Here is a 26,378-nt window from a genome sequence, read left to right on the forward strand (position 1 = left end):
GGCCCCACAGGTTCTCGGCCATTTGGCCCCACAGGTTCTCGACCATTCGACCCCACAGGTTCTCGGCCATTCGGCCCCACAGGTTCTCGGCCATTCGGCCTCACAGGTACTCGGTCATTCGGCCTTCCAGGTATCCGAACGTTTGGTCTCATTACCATTCACCCTCATAGATTTTGTCTACTGGGAAGTTCTCCAAGAACTCCTGGGTCACAGACAACTAATTTCGTCCACTGGGAAGTTCTCTAGGAACTCCTGGGTCACGAACAATCATTTTCGTCTACTGGGAAGTTCTCTAGGAACTCCTGGGCCACAGACGACCATTCACGTCTAGTGGGAGGTTCTCCAGGAACTCCTGGGTCACGGACGATCATTTTCGTCTACTGGGAAGTTCTCCAGGAACTCCTGGTCCACAAACGACCATTCTCGTCTACTGGGATGTTCTCCAGGAACTCCTGGGTCACGGACGACCATTCTCGTTTACTGGGATGTTCTCTAGGAACTCCTAGGTCACGGACGACCATTCACGTCTACTGGGAGGTTCTCCAGGAACCCCTGGGCCACGGATGGTCAATTTCGTCTATTGAGAAGTTCTCCAGGAACTCTTGGGCCACGGACGACCAATCTTGTCTACTGGGAGATTCTCCAGGAACTCCTAGGCCACGGACAACCGTTCTTGTCTACTGGGAGATTCTCCAGGAACTCTTAGGCCACGGACAACCGTTCATGCCTACTAGGAGGTCCACAAATGAGCAACACCTAGAAGCACGCTCCCCAACACAACTTCCTTCAAACCATAAGTCCTATAATTAACCTCGGCTAAAACTGAACGGTTAACTTGGACTTGGGGGGCATAATGTACAGTATGATATCAAGGCCGAACGGTTACGATATATCTTATTAAAAATATAGAATAATCAAGAATATTTATTTGAAGATATTTAGCAATTAACAAGATTTTCAAGTAAGTCTGTTTATATTATATTCTGTTTATATTTTATTGGGCTTATATTAGTTTAAGGTCCATGAGACAAATTATAAATAGAGAGTCAGGGCCACAAGCCAGGTAACTTCTAATCACCTTCAAATCATCTTCCAATCACACTCCACAACTCATATTCTCAAATATTCAAATCAAGAGCTGAGGCTCTTCAATACACGCCTGACTTGGGCGTCGGAGTGCCTTTTGCAGGTACCTCCCCCTCTCCATCGGGAAGGCGGACGAGCAGTCAAAGCTTTAAGATCACTGAACGACCAAGATTGCAAGCGATCTAGCGACCAAGAATAAAGAAGACAAGCGGAAAACACAGTTCAAGCATCGGAAAGCGGCAAAGCTACGTCAGAAAAGGTTAGTGTCTCGGTCCCCAAAAATATCTAACGAAACAACTGTAATAATGTCAATCGTTCTAATGTCTTCGTTTGAGGAGTTCGAGGGGAGTGAAGGCTGAAGGTATGCAGATGGTGTGTCGTTATCATCATTGGTGTCGTCGGTTGGTTCCTCCCTTTTCGGATCAACCGAGTTGGGGATAAACATGAGAGACGAGGCAACCCATGTAAATAGGAATGAGGTCACTGTTTGAGATAATGTGGAAGTTACAATTGGGATAAAAGTGGATACTACTAGGGAGTAGGATGGGTTGTGTGCGTTTATGCCTCCCACTCTAGGCTACGGTTGAGCTCCTCATGAAGTTGGGGAGTATGTATCTTATTTCAATACCGGATACTCACCGAAGGAATATGTCAGGATGGTGTCCTTGCTTAAATTTATGGAGGACGTCGAGTGCTTCAAGCTTATTGTTTGCGAGAAGAACAAACGGGTCTTTCATGGAAAAGAGGGGGCCAAGGAAGATTTCTTCTACACCTACTCCTGCCTCTTCAAGGACCTACTCGTCCAACTACTCTTTATCGAATTCCAGATGGGCGTCTAGAGGAAATTGAATGGGTGGGCATTCATCTAAGCGTTCAAGGTGGTTTATAGGGCCTTCAATCTCACTCTTACTCCTCTCTGTTTTCTATATTTCTTTTGCACCGCCTGCATGCAAGAAAGGGTCAGATGTCTCTGATTTCTTAGAAAGGGAGGTGGTTATTCACCCTATTTTTTGCATCCTTTAAAGGCTTCAAGAGAAACTACCTTAAGGTAGGAGGAATAAAGGAGGTTAGTCGGTCCATGCTTTACATGGAAACTGACCAACCGAGGTTCCCTTTCTATTGGATGGAGAACACGTAGAAACTAACATCATGGGCTAAGTCTAAGATGATGCCCGAGGAGCTAGAAACAGACAACTTGATTGACTAGCTACCTCGTCGTGTCCCCTCCTGAAGTCTCATAAGCGTGATAGACTCTAAGGACTTATGTAATAGGGTGTTAAGTAAGGTTTCAATTGCATTGTGTTTTCTACTCATTATTGTTAACTTGGCTAAATTCTGTGTTTCAGAAATAATGTCATCCATGAATCCAAAAAGCGATGCTTTGCAACAATTGTCGCTCGACGCAAGGCCGTGGGCAAAATTGCTGGGGAGGGTACATTTGGTGCCCATTCGTCTGCTACACCAGCCCCTACGTCCAAGCATCCTCTTATTGTGGAGAAGATGAATGAAAGAGAACCTGTACAATAGGACCAATGAGCGACCAAACCTTCTACTCCTACCATCCCTCAACCAACACCTCACATGATTGTTCCCCTAATATCTCAAGATAAAGGTGAAAGGAAATCTCACAAGGAAATATCTTCTTTCATGCAAAAGTAGAGCTGATGAGAGACTGCTCCTTCTAGGTCCCTACCTAATGAACCATTTGACTTAAGGTTCCGCATAGGGGCGAGTGCTAACTTTAACCTTCCTAGGGACGAACGGGGTGTTAAGAAAAGACAAGCTAATCAATAGAACCCTTGGTTTTGAAGTTTAACCAACCAACATGAAACGAAGAAGTCTCGTAGAATGCAAAACAAACACCAAACGCTAGCACAGAAACCCTAAGTCAAAAAGAACAAGTATCCATACAACAAGTCTAATCCACCAAGAAGAAAAGTTGTAGACGATCTTCCGAGATAGAAGTATAACACAAGAAATCACAGTAAGGTCTAACTAGGCTACTACACTAGAAAAATAGGACAAGCAGAAAGAATAAACATTATAATTAGACAAACTAAAGAAAACCTTAGGAAAATACTTAGGATTAGGAAAACACTCATTAGAATTAGGCCAACATAGGAAAACACATAGGATTATAGAAAACATAAAAACATCTAAGTTAAATACCTAATCACAATGCTAAACGATTAATAAGTCAAAGCTTCTAAGAGAGTTATGCTAAACACGTAAGCTTTATTGTACCCAAAGGGTATTCAGTTGAACTCTTGGAAAAATAAAAAAAATGTCAAGACCATGTCCTTGAAAAAACACCCTAAAAGCTTAAACCTAAGTCACAAAAGAAAACATAACTTATTAAATGCTCTTGCTCTAAAAAGGCAAAATCATAAAAAAACATTTACATCAGCCTAGATGATACCATTAGCTAAAACTATTACTTCATCCAACGATGAAGTTCCTTCCCAACGATTGATATCTTTAATAGAAAAGCTTAAATTGTTAAACATTACCTTAACGGTAGAAAATGAAAAGCACTTTGTTATTCTGAGCAAGCATTAAATGACATTAAATGTTCAACGTTCAGAAACAACAAAAAGTGAAATCTGAAGAATGGACTATACACCAAAACAGATCAGAAATAAACGTCAGTAACAAGAATGACATTCACATAATGTTCTTGTCCTAAGAAATTGTGACCTAAATACAATATAACCTACGCCTAACAAATTCTGAATATAACAAGTAAAACACTAACCAAGAAAGACTTTCTTATAGGTTAAACAATATCGAAAGCAATAGAATACATAAAACCTTGAACAACTCAGAATAACATTAAATGCTCAATGCTTGAAAACATCAAAGTAAACAGGAAATATGATACTTGTTGTATAGACATGTGTTCATATGCCTCATCTTATAAGAATCAAAATGAATGTTGGAAAGAAGAATGATTTGTTCATCAAAAGTTATGCCAAATGAGAAGTCAAATATGCTTTTGATAAAGTTATGGAAAAAATGTATGCTCTGACAAAACGTACTATTTATAGTAAAAATACTCTAGGATAATCGATTATCATAAGTGATAGTCTATTATTCTCGAAACATACACATGTACACAAATTTTCCTGTGATAATCGGTTATCACTTAAGATAATCATTTATCTCAGCAAATTATCGGAATTCATCACACATGAAGGGATAATTGATTATCATCCTAGATAATCAATTATTCCTGTGAATAATCATGTTCCTAGACAAAAACCTAAGGTCCAACCACCATGTATTAATCCCAAATCACATAAAAACAGGCTTAAGACATCATACATGCATTCCATCATCAAAAACCATTGTAAACACACTCAAACACATACTTTACATCATTTGATTCATCCAAACCCATCATTACACATATTATCACTACATCTTAAACAAACCCAAAAACAATACACACTTTTATCATGCTATCTTTACATCATGGGTTAGCATGGTAAAACCCCAATACCAACTTTCTTCCCCCAAAATATGACATAAACCCTATCCCAATGCATACACAAATCATTTCCCAATAACAACCATAGATAATCGTATCCATAATTATGCACACATGAATCAAAACTAGAATTAACCAACCAAGATCATAAAAAATACATGACATACAACAAACAAACATAGGTAAGCTTCTATACCTTGGCCAATACTAGGACTTTATCTACAACCTCAAAACACCATCAATCTTCCCTTTTCTCTAAGAGTTTTTGTTTATGTTTCTCTTCTCTCCAAAATATCTCTCTCTCCTTTGCTCCTCTCTTTTATTTAGAGTTTCTAGGATTTATAAACACAAAAGCTACGAATTTCTCTATATCTTAATATTTATAAAATAACCCAACTTTATCTCTAACATCTCTTAACTTTTAATATCTCCTCACTTATAATAATATATTTTAAAAACCAAATCTATCTAAATCTTTATTTTCCTTCTATCCCACGTCACCATCTATCTTTTATTTTATTTTATTTACACATTTTTACTTCCAACACCCTTCTTATTTAATTTCTACACCAATTAAATAAAGGTAAAAGATCATTTTTCCCTTAAACCAAAAATACAATAAAAAAATCTAAGTTTCTCTTAAACTCTTCTCCCTAGGAATTGAACCTACATCCATTCAATCCTAGACAAACATCTCTACCAACAAGCTAACACATCACATTTGTAATACCACACACACACAAATCACCAAATTAACGACATACCAATCATGTGTTCCTCTTTATTAATAATAACATGAAATAATTAGCATAATAATTATAATTATAAACAATATCTAAACATTAAACACCAAGTACCACACAATGATACTCAAGACTTAAAACATCTTTATTCCCTAATACTACAGTTTTCTCAAGTCTTACAACTTACAACTAACTCCTTCGAAAACCCATTTTGAAACCATTTAGGCAGTACATTTTTCTAAGGTCCTTTTGGTGCGCTCTCCTACACTTAAGGGCATCAATCCCTCTAAACAAGGCTAAACAAAGTTTTCTTAGCCAAATACAAGGCCTTAAGCTATACTACATATTTACAAAAATGTTCAAGATAAAAGAAGAATACTTAATATATGATCCTCCATAAGTGTAGTATTCTTGAAGCTCCTTCTTCCCCTTCTATCCTTTTGACCATGCTTCTTCTAAGTGGTCCAAGATGTCCTCTAAATGGTCCTCCATCATAGAGAAGAGTTGATATCTATGCAGACATATATGTCTTTTTCTTATCAATTTTCTTGTTTTTAAACGTTGTTCATTTAATAGCATTTAATGTCTGTTCAGAACAACAAAGTGTTTTTCACATTTTCTGTTGTTCAGGCAAGATTTGATCGTTTGAGCATTTAACTAAGATACCAAGTAGTTTATAAGTATTTTATCGTTGGATGAAAGAAATTGTTTGACACAAGGTATCTTCTAGCCTATGTAATACTTTTACTGAAAATGCTTCTTCAAGTTATATATATATATATATATATATATATATATATATATATATATATATATATATATATATATATATATATATATATATATTTTTATCAAAAACGTGTTTGACAAGGTGTCTTTCAACACAAATTTTTGGATCATTGTTTAAGACATTTATCGTATCTTCCAAAAACATCTTTTGAAATTTTATCTATCAAGACATATTGAGAGCTTGTTTGAGCATTGTTTAGCAAATTATAACACAAGTGAATTCAATTATATTCTCATTGACATATTTAAAAGGGGAACCATTTAGCAATGTGATAACGTCGTCGTTAACGCGATCAAATTAATATTACTGAACTATAGCAACTTTAGTATTCCTAAGCTAGTAGCCAACAAAATAGAAAGGGTAAATTCAACACGAAGTCGTCTCCCAACGAACACAAAATTGATTTTTAACAAATTAGTTCTTATAAAAAGTATACAAAACGGTTAGTAAAATAATAAATAAGATAAAGATAAAGAAAAGATTAAAGAACAAATTAAAAAACTATAGAAAGAAATAAATTTATAAAAATATTTAAAAAGATAAAAAAAAATGATAAAGAAAATAGGTTAATTTCACTGCTTTTTCAAAATAGAATTCATCATTGATTATAAAAGATTATTGTTCAATTAATTATTGTCTTAGATTTTCAAATTAATTAATGTAAATTCATAATAAATTTTTTGGTATTCTCAGTCTTAACCATAGTACACTATCAATTAAAAGCTAGAACTTTGTAAATTAATTATAATAAATTTAATCAAAGTGCATTCTCAATGAAATATTACTATGCCTAATCATGTTTATTCGTTTACGTTTTAAATAAAGTAAAAAGCTAATTAATAGTACACATTCTTGATTATTTCCTGTTAAAGTTTTTACCACTAATCAAAGAAAATTCTCAATTAGTGGCAAAAAACTCATTCAATCACATGAAAGTTTCTAACTTTAATCAAAGTAAATTCTGAATCAAAAATAAAAACTTTTAGACTCATATGATTGATATGTTATGTAGATTTAACATCATGCTAAATTGTTATAATGTAAAAATCGTTACTTTCACTTATTAAGAAGCAAAAAACATAAATAAAAATAAATCACAAAAGAACAAAAAAGAAAAAATAAATTTAGTCATCTAACCTCAGAATCCAATTAAGAAACTACAGCACGATCAATCTTAGAGGCTTAACACTCCATGAAATTTTCAAATAACATGAAAATATAAGAAGAGAGGGGGGAGAACATGAGAGATGAAAGGGAAGACGAAATTTGAAACCCCCAAAGGGTTCCCTAAGCTCTCATAATGTGTTTCACTAAGTCTCTTTATATAGAAATTGGACTGAACTTTATTTTGAGGCTTTTCTATTGTTGTAATCTTCTTTATAATAATGTAATCTTTTCCAATTATATTCTAAATAATCCAATATCTTCTAAATAATACAATATCTTCAAGATATATTTCATTATTGTGGAGATCTAAAAATATTTGAGAAGATATTTGCTAGATTAAGAAAGATTTGACAAATATTATCTTTTAATATTTATTGATATAGTTAAATATGGTAATTATTTAAAAATATCAAAAAAATATCTTAAGATGTATTTTTTTCAAATTGTATTTAATTAGAAACATTTACCAATTATCAAAGTCATTTTGGTAAAAAAATAGAAAAAACTGCAAGATCCAATTTTTTTTGTTTTTTCCCTCCTCTTAATTTAACCAAATTTCTTCTCTTTTTCATGATATGCTTGTATAAAATTCTTGTGGTCTTGATTATTTTTTGTTATTGGATTTATATTTAAGGTGTCATGAAACTTTAACTAATTTATTTCTGCACCTCAATGAGCTCAATTTAGCTGTAGTTGAACTAACACACCTCAAAATATCTAAAGAACGCTTATGTAACAAAAAAGTTGTTTTTAATATGTTTTTGTATCTCATGCTAAATAAACCTAATTGTAACAAATCGTAATTAAATTATTATATTAAAGTACAAAAATCAATTAAGAATCCAATATTAAATGCTAAATAAGGGCATAAATATGCACTCATCACACTCCTACACTTATCCTTTTGCACTTTTAGGAAAAACTTAGTAATTTCAAAACTTTGTCCTGGATCAATATTCATATCAACATTAAATCAAAGGAAAAGAATTTCATTAGAAACTAATCAAATTTCTAAATCAAGTTGTAATGAATCATGTGAATGAGAAAACAATATTTTAAACACATGAGTTAATCTTTTAAATTTACCATGAAATCAAGTATGAAATAGATCACTCAAGTTAAAATTCTCATGTATGTAAACGTTACTATAACTTAACAAAATTCTAATTTTCACATACTTTTGAAAAACATGAATTCAAAGATCATGAGGACTTCTCAAAGGTTGTAATATGGCAAAGGCAAAGGTAGGAAAAATTTAGGAAATTAAGGTTTAAAAGTTTGGATATAAAGAATTAAAGAGCAAAGATTTTGGAAAACAAATATATTATTTTCTTTGTTCACTTTTTGAGAAAACAATTATCCTTCTATTTCTACATTTTCTTTCCCACTTTTACTTTTTCTTATCTTTTTTTTCCTTTCACCTTTTTGTTTTTGTGAAACTCTTTTCTTCCTTTTGCCATTTTTATAATTTTGTAGGTGAGGTACTTACCTACACACTTTATTCATCACTCATTCTTAACACAATCCATTAGCTCCTTCTTTCATCCTAAGATAAGGGATAATATGGTCTTTCCTTTTTCAAGGTTTGGAAATGGTCTTTAAGAAAAAGAAGTTAAAGGTTCAAAGGGGCTATCAATGGATGAATATTAGGGTGGAATTATATGACCAAGTAACTAAAACGAGAAATGCCTTAATCATATCAAATAATGCATATCTACCTAAGTTGTAGAAGAAAAGAATCAAGCTAAATATTAGAGTATAAACAAAACATGAGTAAGTCATTAAAGAAAAATAGGAATGGCATATGGTGATCCATCCATCACAATTAGGCTCAAAACTCGCAAAGCTAAAAACTCTTTCACAAAAAGATTCAACCAAGTAATTCTCAAATTAACTTAATTAATAATGTATAGTTATGAATCAATTAGGCTAACTTCTAATCAATTCAACAGTCCATTCAACATAAAAAATGACTACTATTTCAAGATTATGTGAGTTCTAGTTACTAAATTAAATCCTAAAATCCATGTCAATATGTTTTATTGAAAATAATAAAATATTTTTAGGTGAATTTATTATGAGATATAATGTGTAAAAGTTTCACCAAGAAGAAAGTTAATACTTTCACTATTTTATAAAATAGAAATCACAACTTTTTATGAAATAAAACAAAAATTGAAAAACAAAAAGTGAAAACAAAAAAGTCTTAATTATTATTCTTCTCCTCGACACTTATTTCAAAACTTATCTTTTATAAACTTATTTTGGGAAGAGACAAAAAACTTTTGAAACTTTTAACTTAATTTGGTCATATGTTAAAATTTATTTTCTTTAATTTTATGAAGTACAAGTCACCGTGTAAATTTTATTAAGTTTTAAACGGTTATTTTTAATAAAAACATATTTTTTTAAAATTTTAATAAAAAAGTTTTCTATTTATGCTAAAAATAGAAAATAACCATGCATGCATCTTTATATTTTGATCAACAATGATATTAAATGAATTTAAATCTAACCTATTTTCATGTTGTAGAAACCTTTCTTTTTGTTTCGCAACTAAGTCAATAAATATCATCATTGAAAATTTATTTCCATTGTCCACATCGACCAACTTGATTTGTGGAGCTTGTGGCTTCAATTAAATTTCAACATCATCAAGTACATTAGGATATTTTATAGGATCATCAATAATCCTCATAATCTCATCCTGTGAGCAAAACTCTACACTTGAAGTAGTTAAATTTGTTGCTTCATCATTAACAAATTCCACAACACCGTTACTAAAATTTGTATGTCCATTAGTAGATATATAAGCACGATGTGATTCTATAATTGGTTGTTGTTTTGATCTTTTATCAAAATTAGCTTTCACTTTGTCCAACCTCTGATTCAATTCCTTAATCATTTTCTTCAATTCAATATTCTTAACCCATATCTTCTAAAGAATTTGAAACTCAGGATCATTTAGTTGACATATAGTCAGCTTACTTCTATCAAGTGTAGTAGTAGATGTGACAACTTGTTATTAATAACCATATGTTAATAATCATAATTCATTTGAAAATCACATTGTTAATTTTTTTTATATGAAAAATTATTTTGCATTTTCGAAATGTTTTTTGAAAAAAAAATAATTTGAAAGCTTGTTGACTAGACTTCCAAGAAAGAGAGGTGTGTCTCAATGGACAACTTAAGTACCTTATCTTTCCTTATCCAAAGTGTTCTTCAACTGGTTCCATAAATTTCCAAACAACATTCCACAAACAAAAATTATGAAAAAAAAGACAAATTTACTAAATTAAAATAACTAAAGAAAAAAATAAATAAAGAGTAGAAGAAAATAGAGAAAAAGAAAATGTCAGTGATAAACAAAAATAAAATAAGAACCAAAATGATAAAAATTCTAGCCGTGTTCCCCAGCAACAATGCCAAATTTGATAACGTTGTTGTTGATGTGTTCAAATTAATACTATATATAGCAACTTTAGTATTGCTAAGCTAGTAGCCAACAAAATAGAAAGGGTAAATTCAACCCTAAGCTGTCTCCCAACGAACACGCAATTGATTTTTAACAAATTAATTCTTATAAAAACTATACAAAAGAGTCAGTAAAATAATAAAGAAAATAAAGATAAAGAAAAGATTAAAGAACGAATTAACAAAATATAGAAAGAAATAAATTTATAAAAAGATTTAAAAGATATAAACTATGATAAAGAAAATAGGTTGATTTCACTGCTTTTTCAAAAAAGGATTAATCATTGGTTATCTAAAGATTATTGTTCAATTAATTATTGTCTTATATTTTCAAATTAATCAATGTAAATTCTCAATTAATTTGTTGGCATTCTCACTCTTAACCAATTTACATTCTCAATTAAAAGCAAGAACTTTGTAAAATTGATAGTGAATTTAATCAAAGTATATTCTCGATTAAATATTATTGTGTCTAATCATATTTATTCTTTTACCTCTTATATTAAGTAAAAAGATAATTAACCAAAGTATATTCTTGATTAATTCTTGTTAAAGTTTTTACCACTAATCTAAGTACATTCTTAATTATTGTCAAAAACACAATCAATCAAATGAAAGTTTCTAAATTTAGTCCAAGTAAATTCTTAATTAAAAATAAAAACCCTTGGACTCATATGATTAATATGTTATGTAGATTTAACATCACGCTAAATTGTTACAACGTAAAAATCATTACTTTTACTTGATTAAGAAGCAAAAGACATAGATAAAAATAAACCACAACAAGAATCAAAAGAACAAACATACTCATTCATTCACTAGTGGAAAAACGTTGTTTAACGTCAGTTAATTTTGGGCTTTTTACGTCACTTACAGAACCGACGTCTATTCCAGTGATGTTAAATTTACATTAGTCAGGTAATGACAGACGTCTATATAGACGTCGGCTATGTACAAATCCAACGTCTACATAGATGTCAGGCGTATCCACAATAGACGTTAACATAGACGTCAATGGTCAACAAAAGTGACGTCTGTGCGCATTGGATCGTTTTGTCCATTGTTACTTATTGGACATCGGTGTGTGTATTGACTGACGTCTGCAGACGTCAATTTTGCATTAACCGACGTCTACTGGGTAAAATTTTATTTTTCAAATATAACCACACCTGAAATTCAGAAAAATTTCCCAGAACAATTGTTTATAATAAAAAATTGTTTGTTTGAGCTATAAATAGATATAATTCAATCAAAGATCAAAAAATGAAATTATAAACTTAAACTAAACCTAAGTAATTGAAAACAACAAAAATAAGTTTTGCTCTAGTTCTACTTTTGGAGAAGATAAGTTGCCCACTCGTGCCTTAGCTGCTTTATCGTGTCTTCGGGTAAAGCAGATATATTGTTGAAGCGCTGCACAATTAAGAAATATTGATTATGGTTTGATATATGTTCAAAAGAATTAATTGATTTTTGATGTTTTCAAAGTAAGACTGATTATTACCTCATTCCAGCTATGTGTAATGCCAGCTCGAACGATGGTCTTAATCCAAGACATCACATAGTACCTACATTCCCATGAATCTAGTTGTCTGTTACACTAAAATGACGAACTAAATATAGTCAAGAATTAAGATCATTGAATAACATAGTAAATGAATTAAAACTATAAAGGCACCAAACCTTGGGATACAAGACTTGATTTAGCTGACCTCGAGATTTACCCATTACTCTATTTACATTAAAACAGAAAGTAATATGAATATAAGTATGAAATCATAAAAAATTAAGGAGGACATGAATTTAAATGTCATTTTTAGCGAAACACTTACCCTTGAAGCATGGTTTTCAAGTCATTTTTCATCTTCCTTTGCAGCGAACAAAAGAAGACAATTGTACTTTGTTTGGGAATGAGGACCAGCAGCTGCCAGTGAGCCCTGTTTGGAACATGATAAAGTTCCGATGATGCTGTCACAAAATTTTTTTTTCTACGTGCATCACATCAATAAAATGTTTAACATCAAGTAAAGACCAATAAGAAAGATTAAAAAATATTGATCGTTTCTTCCAAACATTTTTTGCATATGTACTTTTACGATGATTTCCAAATACAATGTCAATGTTTTTGACTTTGTGGTACACCTCTTCACCATTCCGGGGTCTGCACACAACCTCATCTTTGACACTTCCATTGAATGCTTTTTTCAATCTACGATAAGGGTGATTGTGAGGAAGGAATTTCCGATGTCTTGTATAAACCGTCTTCTGACCATGCTTCAATTGAAGGTAACTAGTATTTTCTTCACAAATCGAACATGCAAAATGTCCTTTAACACTATAATCGCTCAAGTTTTCATACGCTGGGAAATCATTTATAGTGCAAAACAACATTGCACGCAACCGGAAATTCTCTTCATCATCTAAATCAAACACTTCGACACCTTCTTCCCACAACAATTTCAAATCATTAATTAAAGGTTTCAAGTAAACATCAATGTCATTGCCAGGTTGTTTAGGACCAGATATCATCATTGACAACATGACATATTTTCTCTTCATGCACAACAAAGGAGAAAGATTACAGATCATCAACATAATTGGCCATGAACTGTGTTTGCTACTTAAGTTCCCGTACGGATTCATGCCATTAGTTGCAAGTGCAAGTCTTAAGTTTCTTGGATCTGCACCAAATTCTGGAAATGTTTCATCGATCTTCTTCCACTGTGGGGAATAGTAAATTTTTTTTTGCTATAAATAGCCAAGGGAGGGGGAGAAGGATTCTGCATAAGAAAGAGGAAAAATAAGAGAGAAAGAGAGAAAGGGAGAGAAGGAAAGAATTAGGAAGAAATTTTGGTTGCAAAGAGAGTAGAAATTCTGGAGGATTTTCGGGGTAACAACTTCTGAGTAGGAAAACTAAGTCTAGAAAAGAGGTAAGGGGAATTATCCTTTCTATGTTTTTTTTCATATTATAAAATATATTTTTTTTAACTATTTATGTCTTGAAATTTTGTGTAATTACTGTTAATGAAAAACATATGTGGTTGTTGTATAACTATTTGAATTTCTGTGATAATATTATATGTTGTTGTTTTGATTATGAGAATAAGAAATTTGTTAATAACACGTTGAGGAACACTTTGGCTAAGGAAAGACCCGGTACTTAAGTTGTCCATTGTGACACACCTCTCTTTCCTGGAAGTCTACTCGATGTCTTTTTAACTAATTCTTATCAAACAAATTATGTGCAATTAAATTATTTTGTGATATATTCAATTTGTATGATTTTTGGGGATGGATGAACTTTATGATGTTTGTATGAATTATTGAGTGTATATCCTTTTTCTATTACATCTATCTAGAAGGATAAGAAGATGTCTAACCGGCTTTGCCAGATTCAACTTCTTGGTTTCTTAGAACGTTTATATTAAAATTATTTTTTCTATGGTAGCTTACCATTACATTTTGTGATGTATGTATTATATTATGTTGATCTTCCATGGTGGAATCAATAACTTTTTTAGTTTGGGAGATAGTCGGAAAGTGTATTTCTTTGTGTTTCCATATCCATGTTGTATAATATCATAGGAAACCATCATAGATAAGACGTTCCCTAATTTGGGTTGCATGTAACTTTCTCCCATTCAAACAGTTCACACAAGGATATCTAAATTTCACTTCATCGTCACTTTTGCCCTCATTACATTGCGCAAATTATATAAATTCTTCTACCCCTCCCTCGTACTCAGCACTAATGTGTGATAAATTAATTTAGTTTCAATCCATACAATCCATATGTAGATATCATTACTGAAAAAAGAGGATTCCATGACGCTAACACCTATTATGTAGATTTTCATTTTATTTGTTCTAACTTAATTATTTTATTTGTAGATTTTTAATGCTTCATCTCCAATGAAAGCTTCAAACATTGAAGATATTAGAACTAAGTGGACTTCTTTTACTTTAAGTGTAAGTAAATTGTAGATACTTGACTACAATGTAGTGTAGGTTAATGTTGTATTTGGATTTAATATATGGTTTGATGTACAAATTATATATTAAATATTATTAGACAATTTAATGTTTGAAATGAATTTCATTACGTTAGATTATAAATTGATTGACGATATGGTAATACAGGAAATTGATTGGATATTTCTAATGTAATAATGATTGTTTTTTTTAAAAAAAAAAAAACAAGTTTTTATGACAGATGAACAATGTATGTAATTAAAGGTTATTTATGAAAATCATATATTATGATAGGTGAACAATTACTTGTCATAATATATTCGATATATTATGATAGGTGAAAAGATCTACGTCATACAACACTACATATTATGATTGGTAAATCCAGTCACATCATAATATATTCACTATATTATGACTGATAAGTGAAAATGTATCATAATACACTGAACCTATTATGATAGGTGACAAAAAGTGTGTCATAATACGTTGAACCTATTATGATGTAATTTTCTACTACGTCATAAAATGCGTAGACCTATTATGATGCCCAAAACTATGATGTTAGGTTACCTATCATAATATATCATTTTTACCTATCATAAAAAACAATTTTTCCACTAGTGTATTCTAAAATATTCTAGAAAATTACAATACAAAAAAAATTGTATTAATCATTTAACGACAAATTAAGATTAATTCAATTCATCATAAAATTAATAAGCATTGGAATAATCACAAATTACACATAAAAATTTTTAAAAATAACATTGCAAAATTAAAAAATTAAACTTTAAAATCATACAATCATTTAAAATTATACAATCATATAAAATTATATGATCCTATTAAAAAAAAGTAAACTTTAAACATTAATATAAGAACCTGATAATGTGAAATCCAAAAAAATAGGCAACTCGCAATCAAAACGGTAGAAAATTCAACTATGCAAAATTCAAACCTAGACAAATATACAAACAAAGTATTAATTTTAGAAACAAAAACAAACACCAAAATACAAAAAAAATAATAATAAAGCATAAAAAATTTACTTCTAAGGTGGAAAATCGCAAAAACCAAACAAAAAAATGGTTTGGAACAATTTTGATCAGAAATAATGCTTCCTAAACGTTGACGATGGCCACAACAACAAGAAAAACCAACTTTGAACAATGAAAAATGCAAAAAAATGGCTTATGGGAGGCGTAGGCAAAGTGATTGCAGAGGAAAACAGTTTCGTTCTCATGAAGAAGACGAAATTGTTCATTCTCGTTTTTTATTTTTTTTACCTACCAAACGTCATTACCTCGGTTCATCATAAAACCGAGGCAATGTAGGGAATATTGCCTCGGTTTTCCACACAACCGAGGCCTAAAGTCGTCCAAAAAAAATTAGAAATTAATATAAAATGGAAATTTTTTAATTTTGTTCAACTCTTTTGTCTTGGTTCCACGCCAAATTGAAGCATTATAGGCATATTACCTCGATTATCAGACAACCGAGGCCAAAAACTGAAAAAAAAATATATCTTAAATATTCAAAAGTTGGTCAGAGTAGGATTTGTGGCCTCGGTTCTCCTAGAACTGAGGCCAAAATGGTTGACCGTATAACTTCCAACTTTATGATCAAACTCCAGATGTGGCAATCTTAGAGTTTGAAAGGGGCCCATGCCATCGTTTCTAAAGGGAACCGAGACCAAATCCTCTACTCAGAATTAATATCTCTGAAAAAAATATAACCTTTTCAATTATCATCTTTATGTTAGGGGGTTATGGCCTTGGTTCTATAAACAAATAAGGCCAAAAACCCTGCATACATATTTCCATCAAACAACAAAGTGGAATGTCAGTGTTTTGTAGGGGTTATGGGCTCGATTCTGCAAACAACCGAGGCCAAAAACCCTGCACAGAGATTTCCATTAGATAGCAGAGTGGAATGTCAGCGTTTCGCAACGGTTTATGGCCTCAATTTTGCAAAAAATCCAAGGCCAAAAACCCTACACAAAGATTTCTGTCAGACAGAATAGTGAAATGTCAGCGTTTTGCAAGGGTTTATGGCCTCGGTGCTGAAAGAAACTGAGGCCATATACCCCATATTTCTTCAATTCTCAAACAAACGAGGCCTATATTCTCGCGAAAATGTCAAAAATGCCATCGCGCCATATTATGCTTCGGTTTCTACGGAACCGAAGCATAATGGGCACGATAGTATCTCTTTTTTTTATTAGTGACATACATAACCTCATGCATAAACCATCATATAATTCAATATTTTTTACTGATAAACAAGCTTTAAAGTATCAATACATTAAAACCTAGCAAGAAACAAAAGAAAAGAAAACACAAACCAATGTTGCACTCAGGGCGCCCAACATCAACATTCTTGAGCCCAACGACACACTGCCCGCCTAATGAGCTTGACCCAACGCCTATCACCCAAACCCCACTATAAAAGTGGCGCTAAGCGCCAAAGAGATGCTCAACGTCCTAGATCCAAATGGCTCTCTGTTTTGGCAACGCTGAGCACCACATCAGGCCACTTTACGTCATATCAGATGACAACAACTTGTTGTTTTAATTTAGATACACCTTGGACCTATCTAAGTGATCAAATTGACTTCCTTGACACTAAGATTGATGCAAAAACATGTTTATTGATGAAATTAAGTACTTATTTGCTCATTTGGTCATAAAGAAGATGCACTAGATCAACCCAACCACTCGAAAATACCTATCACCAATTCTACACATTATAAACTAGAATTTAACAAACTAATGGACTAAACAAGTCATAATTGATTAAAAATTAATCTTCGGTTTTATCATAGCCTACTCCTTTAGACTTTCACTTGTTAAAACCCATACAATGAACAAAAAACAACCTAAAACTCAATATATTTACTACTTACCAACTCAACATCAAATTTATGGTTAATTAAAGTCCTAGACAAGTTTGTAATGATCTAAAAATAATTACCCAACATTAGCTATAGTTCCAAAATCACTTTTATAGAATTTCACCTAGCAAAACCTCAATTTAGACCAAAACCAACCCAACAACACTTCTATTTCACTACTTCAAATCTAAAATAGATTTGTACCACCTAAGACTCCAAAAAAACAACATTCAAAGTTCAAGCTAGTACCAATTCACAATCATTCACAACAATATTCATCAATAATCCAAATTCATTCATCAAACGCAATTCTTACTAAAATGATTATCTCAAACGATAACATATTCAATCAAACCTCATCCTCATAACCTAGCGAACATAAATTTATACTTTCTAACATAAATTAAAGCAAATATTAGCTTGCCTTACCTTATAGAGGACCAAAATGCTCTGCAAGAGCTAAGGCGACTTCACCAACTCAAGGAACTCTATCAACACCAACAACTACCATTAGGACCACTGATCAGTAGATAGTTTTATAGAGGGTTAAATATGTTTTTAGTTCCTGAACTATCACTCAATTTTGGTTTTAGTCCCTACTCGAAACATTGATGGTTTTTAGTCCTCGTTGTTTTGAAACTCTCACGTTTTGTCCTTAAAATTGGACGACGTTAATTTCTGTTTCACGTGGCAAACGGCGAATCCATGTATGATGCCAACAGTGGATGCCACATATCTTTTCTTCTCTGAAAGTCAACCGCGGGTGACTCAAACTTCACACTTTGCAGCAGTTTCAATAATCTCTCAACATCCCTGTGAACAGAGTGAAAGGAATGGGTATTGTGGGCGACGTCCACGAGAGCTGCTGCATACCCAGTAGCGGGATTTGAGTTGCATACGGAGCTTGAGAATCTCACCAGTCTTCAACCCCAAGGTGGCTGCGATGATCCCAATTTCTCTTACTTTTTCAAGGTTTGTTTCTTTCTCCTTCATCTCTTCCAATTTATCAAATTCAACTTTTTTTAGTTTCTTTCAGATCTCCATTTTCGTTCTGTTGTTGCAATCAATAGTTGAAATGTGGGAGATACGGAGAAATCAGCCAGAAAGAAACATGCGTCCTCTTAAACGACATCGTTCCTCTTCCGGTTGGAAAGGGCACCACTCATCTCATTCAAAAGATAACCTAATTAATTCACCCTTTGCTTGCGTTTCATCAATTTTTTTTTCATTTCCCAATTCAATACATCCGTGCATTTAATTGTCCCTGAAAGATTGTGATTGATTCTTGCATGAGTCTCTTACACATTTCTCAGTTCAAGTTCTTATTACTCTCTCATAGTTTATTGGTAATCACAAAATTTGGTGGGTCCTACTACTTTTTGAACTAGTCTCTTTTGATGATTTCTGATAAAATTTATCTCAGTATTCCTCATCGGTCTGGGCTTGAGGATGAGAGGGAGAAAGGAAGCGAAGGGGAAGATTTGTGGGAGAAAGATTTGGTTTTGGGGAGAGAAGTGGGTGCGGAAGTGGAGAAAACATGATGGGGTTGTTGTGGTCGTGAAGGGGTTGCTTTGAAGGGAAAGAAATCGTGATTTGTTATGGTTGGCGAAGATGGGAAAGGAGTAACTTTAAGGCTTGAAACCGATGATGAGAGAGTATCCATGGAAAGAGGGTTTCAGACAGAAAAGTTTTTAGGTTTTATTGTTTTATTGTGGCTGTTCTTGGTGCTCTAAAAGCTGGGATTCCATGGTTTGATATGTTGGGAGGACTTTCAGAGAAGAAAATATACATGGCATCCACTGTTGGCATCATACATGGATTCGTTGTTTGCCACGTGAAACAGAAATTAACGCCGTCCAATTTTAAGGACGAAAAGTGAGAGTTTCAAAACAATGAGGACTAAAAACATCAATGTTTCGAGTAGGAACTAAAACCAAAATTGAGTGATAGTTTAGGGACTAGAAACATATTTAACCCTTTTATAGAAGACTCTATGACACATGCAAAGGAAACAAGACAGACCAAGAAAAAAAAGTAAAAACTAACTTACTCTTTTTAAAAAATTGATCCGATAAACTTAAAGATCTTATCACTATAATAACTCAAATAATCTTTAAACAGATAAACATGAAATAAAAACTCTTAAAAATATTAAAAAATTTTAAAAAAAATAATTTATAAAAAGATAATATATTTTAAAACAATAAAACTCCTTTCTTATCAATCTATTTAGGTTAAATATATGTTTTGGTCCTCGTATTTGTACCCAATTCTCAATTGGGTCCTCATGTTTATTTTTGTCCCAATTGAATCCAAATATTTGTTAATTTGAGGCAATCAAGCCCTCACCGTTAACTTCCCACTAACTTCGTCTAATTGTGCTGGGCTGTTCAGGAGTTAATTTGTCATTTAAGATATTGTTTCCCATTCCACCGTTTCACTCAAAGCCACTTGAGACTCAAAGTCCTTCATCTGAGCGAGAAACCCAGAGAGGGGTTTGCTTCCCCTGCACACTCGTGCCACTGTTCCCATCCAGCCAACCACCGCACCACCACCCTCTACTCAGTCTACAGCATCGCCGCCACCATCGAGCTAGCCGCCAGTGAAGAGAACATTGTTCTCGCCTCTCCATCCCACATTCTCGCTGCCGACGACGATCTTCGTGCTCGACCTAAGGCGCCGCCAGCGATACAAGTCACCACCGCAGTCCTCGCCAGTCGCCGCGTCCGTTCCAACAACGCCAACTTCCTCCTATTCCTTCACCAGCGACGAAACCCTCTCTTCCGATAAGTGAATCAGAAATGAAACCCAGTCCCCGAAATTGCGTCATCCCCATTCGGCATCTACACTCGCCGCCGAGAACTATCTTCTTTTCTCAACATTTGTACTGTGATGGGTTTGGCTCTTGGGGTTTGTGGTGGTTGATTAGTGAAGTCGAACAGGATGTTGAACTGAGTTGTGTTGGTGGCTAGGTTTGGGTTGTTAGGATGGATTGGTGTGTGATGATGGGAAACGTGGTGAAGGTTATGAAGTTGGCTAGGTTTGGGTTTTTGGCTTTCAATTTATCAAACTTTTCTCTGTTCATCCACATATTGAATAATAGTGGTACCCAAGAAATGTGTCATTCTTCTCAATTTTAAAGAAGAAAAAGCAATAAAAAAAATCAGTGTCCTCTTTGAATCTCATTTCTTCTTTGTTTCAGTTGTTAACTTTGATATTGTTGGTGATTATAAAAGGAAGGAGAATGTGTATCATTGCTCTGTAATTATTTTGTAATGCAAATGTGTTATTTTAATGGGTTTTATACATACATATAAGTGATAAATCTGAATTGGGAATATATAAAACATGATTTCATTTGATGAAATCCAACAAACAATTGAATCTGTATATGGTTCAATTCCTCCCTCCCTTGTTACGTGCCTTCAGTGAAATCATTTCTTGGTGGAGCTTTTCAATGCTTAACTTATCATATGTACTGTGAATAATTCAGAAACTCTGGAGCCAAGTGTGAAGATCCTTAGCCTTGCAATTAAGGCTGCTGGTAGACCTGACATTGTTCTTGCAATACCAGAAGGAGGAAATCCTAAGGGAAGATGGTGATGGTGATGCTGGGTAAGGGTGGAGATCATTAATAAAAGGCAAAGATGCAAACAGAGGAGGATGACGAAGAAAGAGGAATACCAGAATTTAGTTTTGCAGGTGCAAATTTTCCACGTAATGAAATTATTTAAAATGACAAATTAACCCCTGAACAGCTCGGCACAGCTAGACGGAGTTAGTGAGAAGTTAACGGAGAGGACTTGATTGCCTCAAATTAACAAATATTTTGATTCAATTGGGACAAAAATAAACATGAGGACCCAATTGAGAATTGAGTACAAACGAGGACCAAAACATATATTTAACCATCTATTTATATTAAAAGTTTTTAATAATAATAATTAAATTTCGTTATTTTTTAAACCATTTGTCACTCTTAAATTACTATTTTTTAAGTCTGGAATAACCAAATGAATTTTTAAGTTATAAATTATAGTCACCGTGTGTAACACCTCTAGTCTACATAAACGTCACATTAACATTAAAATGTCACATCAACGTCATCATGTCATATCACAAAAAGCTAAATTTGAAAAAAGATAGAAAATTAAAATCGAAATCACATATTAAATATTATAAGAAATTATGAAAAAAAAGTTGCAACCTTCTTCATTATTTCCATGGTGCACCACATATTTTAACAATGATATTATTTTGTTACATAGGAGTTTATGATGCTTCCTATGTTTCTTATCTTTTTCACAGTTTGCATTTTTCGCCGTCTATAAGCTTGTTGGTGCCGACAACTTTTTCGTTTGCTACTTCCTTCGTGCTAGGCTAACCTTGTGTCCCACACAACCACAATCTCTACCCTTTGCCACAATTAGATCACAATAATATAATAATTGTTTGGAAATTAAAATTTAAGTTTCAGTTTGATATTAAATAAATAAAAAAAAGGAAATATACTCTATAACCCCATTATTTGAATGTCTGAAGAGGTTTGGCAGAGTTTGATCATCTCTCATAAATTTATTTATAGTTCATAATTCCTTTCTTGGAAAAAAATTTAATAACAGTATAGTATATGATTCTTTTCTACAACAAATATATTTATTATTAGTCGTATTTTCTAGTGTTCATGTGCAAATTTTATATTATGTATTTTAATTGTGCGAAATAAGTTATTTTTTTATGATAATGATATTTAGAAAATATTTTTTGACAATATTTGAACATTGATTACACGTGTCAATCTCTAATTGGTTAAAAATTATTCTATTTCAATTTTTGAGGTATTTCATTATTATTTTTTTTTTAATTTTAAATTAATTTGCAATCTGGGCGAGCATGTGCAAATTTTAACCAATAGTTTTCAAATTAGCTACACACCTCCACATACAACTTTGTGATTTGTGATTTTTTTTACTTATCTCTTTTGGCATTATTATTTCTCTCTTTCTCCTGGTTTTTGTTCTCTATTCTTTTAAATTCCAGGTTCCTTCAAGTCTTTTTTTTTCTCCTTCTTTCAATTTTCAAATTTCAAATTTTAAGCACAATTTTTTTTTTTAATTTTACATAATTACTAATCCAATTATGACCTTCTTTCTTAAGTATTTTAGTTTGTAAAACACTACTAGGAGCAATTTTTAACTGTACTTTGATTTTATGTTTGTAATTTCTTATTGATTTTTCTTATATTACTACAAAACATAGTTGATTAGTGAAGATTCTTTTTTTATAAATTTCCAGAGATTTTTATTCTTCTCAAATTAAATTTTGGAAGTTTTTCAAATTTCTAAAGTCGTCACAATTGATTTATGGAGATTTTTCATGATATTTGATATTGAAGTTATATTGTGAAGTTTTTTTTATGAAAGGTGTTAACCTCTTTTATTATTAATTATTATTTTGTGGAAGTTTGAAATCTCTCTTATTTATAAGAATCACCTACATTAATAAATTTTTAATTTAATTAAATTTATTTATTTATAATAAAAAATAAATAAAATACAAAATTATAAAGTACACGAAAATTAAATAAAATTAATTTTATTATGATTTAAGATAAAGAACATTCATTAACAATTAGAATGTAAATATATAAAAAAAATACATAATACTTAAGGAACATTAATGTTTACATTCACTGTAGCACTGATAAAATCTCCTCTTAAGGTACTTCTTGATTTGGTGTTCCAAGTGGTTTCTTTACTTCCTTCTGCTATTGTAGTTACAAGTCTTTTAATCCACTTAGTAGTGAATCCTCTCTTAGGCCTATAAATTCTAGAACCAAGTAGTCTTATGCTAGATTTGTTTCTATAAATCTTGATAAAACCGGATAATGTTTCATTTTCTCTACGCTAAGCTATGTATGTTGCATTTGGATACTTGCAATAAGGAAAAACAAAATAGAAGACCTTGTCCTCATTTGAATTTAATAAATGTTGATTTATCAAACATCACTTCTGCACCAATTTTGATATTTAATATAATTATTGGTTTTTTACATTGTTTAGTTAAACTTTGATCTCTAGTGTAAGTAACCTTAATTATTTAGGTAGCTAAATGTTACAAGACTGATTAAATAATACTATACTTTTAAAAGGGATACAATAACATTGAGATGTGAAGGCATAAAAAAGAGTGTGAGCATCATGAGCATACTCCTAGGGAAGTTACCGTAGATCTCTCTCACTTCCATGGTAAAGATGTAGAATTTTATCTAAATTGGAAGATGAAGGTCGAATAACTTTTTACTTATCACCAAGTGAATGAGGAAAGATAAGTGTCATTGGCTACCCTTAGTTTTCAAGGGAATGTCATGTGTACTGTATGATTGTTTAGTCAACCTTGGATCGGACAGTCCATACAATTAGGAATACCATAGGAGTGACCGTGATGACCATCCTCGAGACTGAACGATTGTAACCTACAGACCGAACAATCACCCTTAAGAATGATTAGACTTGATGATAATTAACTTACAACAAAACATGATTAGTACCAAATGGGCCATGACTAAGCTGTTAGTAATCTGAAGCCCATTCTGAAATCCATAAATATAGGTTTGAAATAAAGAGGTAGGTGATTACATTTAATGTACATTTACTTTAGCCTATAAATAATCTTGTATTCACCTTTAATTTGAGTAATGTTATGCTGTCATTTTTGTGTCATACTACTCATCTTAGATCACCAAAGGAGAGAGCATCTAATGTGGTCTCCTCTAGCCACCTTCCTTTAGAGGGTGCCTAACCTCTCTTAGAGCACCATCAAACACCACCCCATCATCATTCAATCATCAAGGCTGTGATCCTTCTTCCCCAAAACCCACCAAATTTCACACCATCTCCCCTTTTCCCCCATCACCTTAGCTTCTATTCTAGCGTTGGTCCAACCTAGCTAAGGAGGTAGTTATCATTTAGTATCAAGAGCTTTGGTTCTACAAATGCTAAGTGCCTTAGCCCTTACCTTTTATTTCTTTATTTTTTTTTGTCATATTTTATTTCCTTACTTGTCTTGTTGGGTTTTTCATTTACTCATATTTGTGTTTTCATGGTTCTAGTTTCTTGTTTTCTATTAGAACCATTCGATCTTTTGGCTTAGGCTTCCATATATTTGTGTGTCTGTGTTCTTTTCACTTTTTTAAGTATTTATTTATCTTTTTGATTTGGTAATACAACATATTTTGAGTCATTTTGATTTTCAAACATTTCATGTTGTCTAGATCATATGTAGTCCTTGTTATGTGATTTTCTCCTAGTTGAGCTTACAAAACTCATAAAATTATATGCTCAAGTTGGTTTTCAAAACTGTAGTAAATGCATACATTTGAGTACCTTTTCTTTACATTTTTGAGTTCATACTTGTCATTAGTTCATTGGAAAGTTCTTAAATAAAATTTCCCTTATGTCTTGTTAAGTTTCATGCTCTATTGTTGATTTTAGTAGGTTTCTTTCTATTTTGTGTTTCTTGTTCTTTTGAACTTTCAATTCAAAATATCAACTCTGTTTTTGGTGTGTGCTAGTTTTGTTTTTCACTTAAAAAGAGTGGAAAAATAAGTGATAAAACATCCAGAGAAAAGGCTACAAAAAGTACCAAAAGAGCCTAGAAAAGCTGTTGAAAATTATGTTCATTTGACCACTACCACTAGCTTGCTTGATAAATTTTAATAGTTGCATTTTTAGCCTCTGATTTATGCATTTTTGGGATCTGCCTAGCAGCTCGAAGTCTTGGCTATTGAGATTAAAAGAGTGGCCTTAGTGTCCCATTGGCTCAAAGCTTGTTAAAGACAAAAGGCTCTAATTTCTAGTCTAGTAATTTTTGGATTTTGTGCATATATCTAGTGCCTTTCTTTAGGTAATATTTTTTATGTGCTTAGCCTTCTTTCCCACTCTTTAATGTCTTGCTTGTTTCCTTTGTTTTTCTTGTTTTGTCATACAAAAATTCCTTTTGGTAACCTTGTTTATTTTTTAGACCTTTTTTTGCTTTTGCATGGCCTTCTTCTCGGTTATGGTGTTTTCTTTATGGTGTAGGTTCTCTTTGAGGTGAGCCAACATCTTGAGGGAGCATCCTAGGTGGTGGAGACCTAGTGAGAGCTTGAAAGTCTTGTGCATAGACAAGAAGAAAGTGAGAGAAACACATGGGAGGAATAACAAAGTGTTAGCAAAATGATGAAGATGAAGTTTTGATGATGCCCAAATCAAGTCAAGATTTATCAAGATTCATGAAGATCCTTTGAAGACTTATTTTTGTTATGAAAAGTTTTTGTAATAATTGTAGTTTAATTGTTTAGGACTTAGATTTGTAGTAGGTTTTGATTCTTGTACCTTTATACCTTGTATTTGCTGTTTAGAATCAAAACTTCTCCGTTTTAATCGATTAATCCCTGATATAATCGATTAAAATCGCTACAGAAGCCAGAACCCAATCAGCTTTGGAATAATTAATTAAAGCAAGTTTTAATCGATTAATCCTGAGAATAATCGATTAATACTAGCCGTTGGAGGTTTCTGATTTGAAAAACTAGCCATTGTACTTATTTTAATCGATTAACACTAATATTAATCGATTAAATGCGTTAGATGGCCAGTTTCGTAGAATGGAAGAGTTTTTGCTTGAGTCTATTTATAGGCTCTCTTTATCCATCAACAACAACTCTTCCCTTGCGCTAAAACACTCAGAACTCTTTGACAAGTGTGTGCTCTTGCT

At 32.4% G+C, this 26,378-nt stretch overlaps 1 protein-coding gene across 1 annotated transcript; it reads right to left on the reverse strand.

Annotated features, from left to right (window-relative positions):
* Positions 1 to 18,304: 18,304 nt before the first annotated feature.
* LOC106770345 lies at positions 18,305 to 19,382 on the reverse strand. The gene is made up of 2 exons (XM_022784784.1): positions 19,091 to 19,382; positions 18,305 to 18,542 (listed from the first exon to the last, which is right to left on the reverse strand). Exons 1-2 carry the CDS (start codon positions 19,282 to 19,284, stop codon positions 18,305 to 18,307), a joined length of 432 nt encoding a protein of 143 aa, XP_022640505.1. The 5' UTR covers positions 19,285 to 19,382.
* Positions 19,383 to 26,378: the final 6,996 nt, after the last annotated feature.

Source organism: Vigna radiata, chromosome 8 (assembly GCF_000741045.1).
Source record: "Vigna radiata var. radiata cultivar VC1973A chromosome 8, Vradiata_ver6, whole genome shotgun sequence".
Lineage (NCBI taxonomy): Eukaryota > Viridiplantae > Streptophyta > Magnoliopsida > Fabales > Fabaceae > Vigna > Vigna radiata.

Coding starts and splice junctions, on each gene's coding strand:
- LOC106770345 (XM_022784784.1), bottom strand. CDS start 19,284: ATGGATACTCTCTCATCATCGGTTTCAAGCCTTAAAGTTACTCCTTTC. Junction 18,543..19,090: donor TCCCACAAATCTTCCCCTTC/GCTTCCTTTCTC, acceptor TTGGGGTTGAAG/ACTGGTGAGATTCTCAAGCT.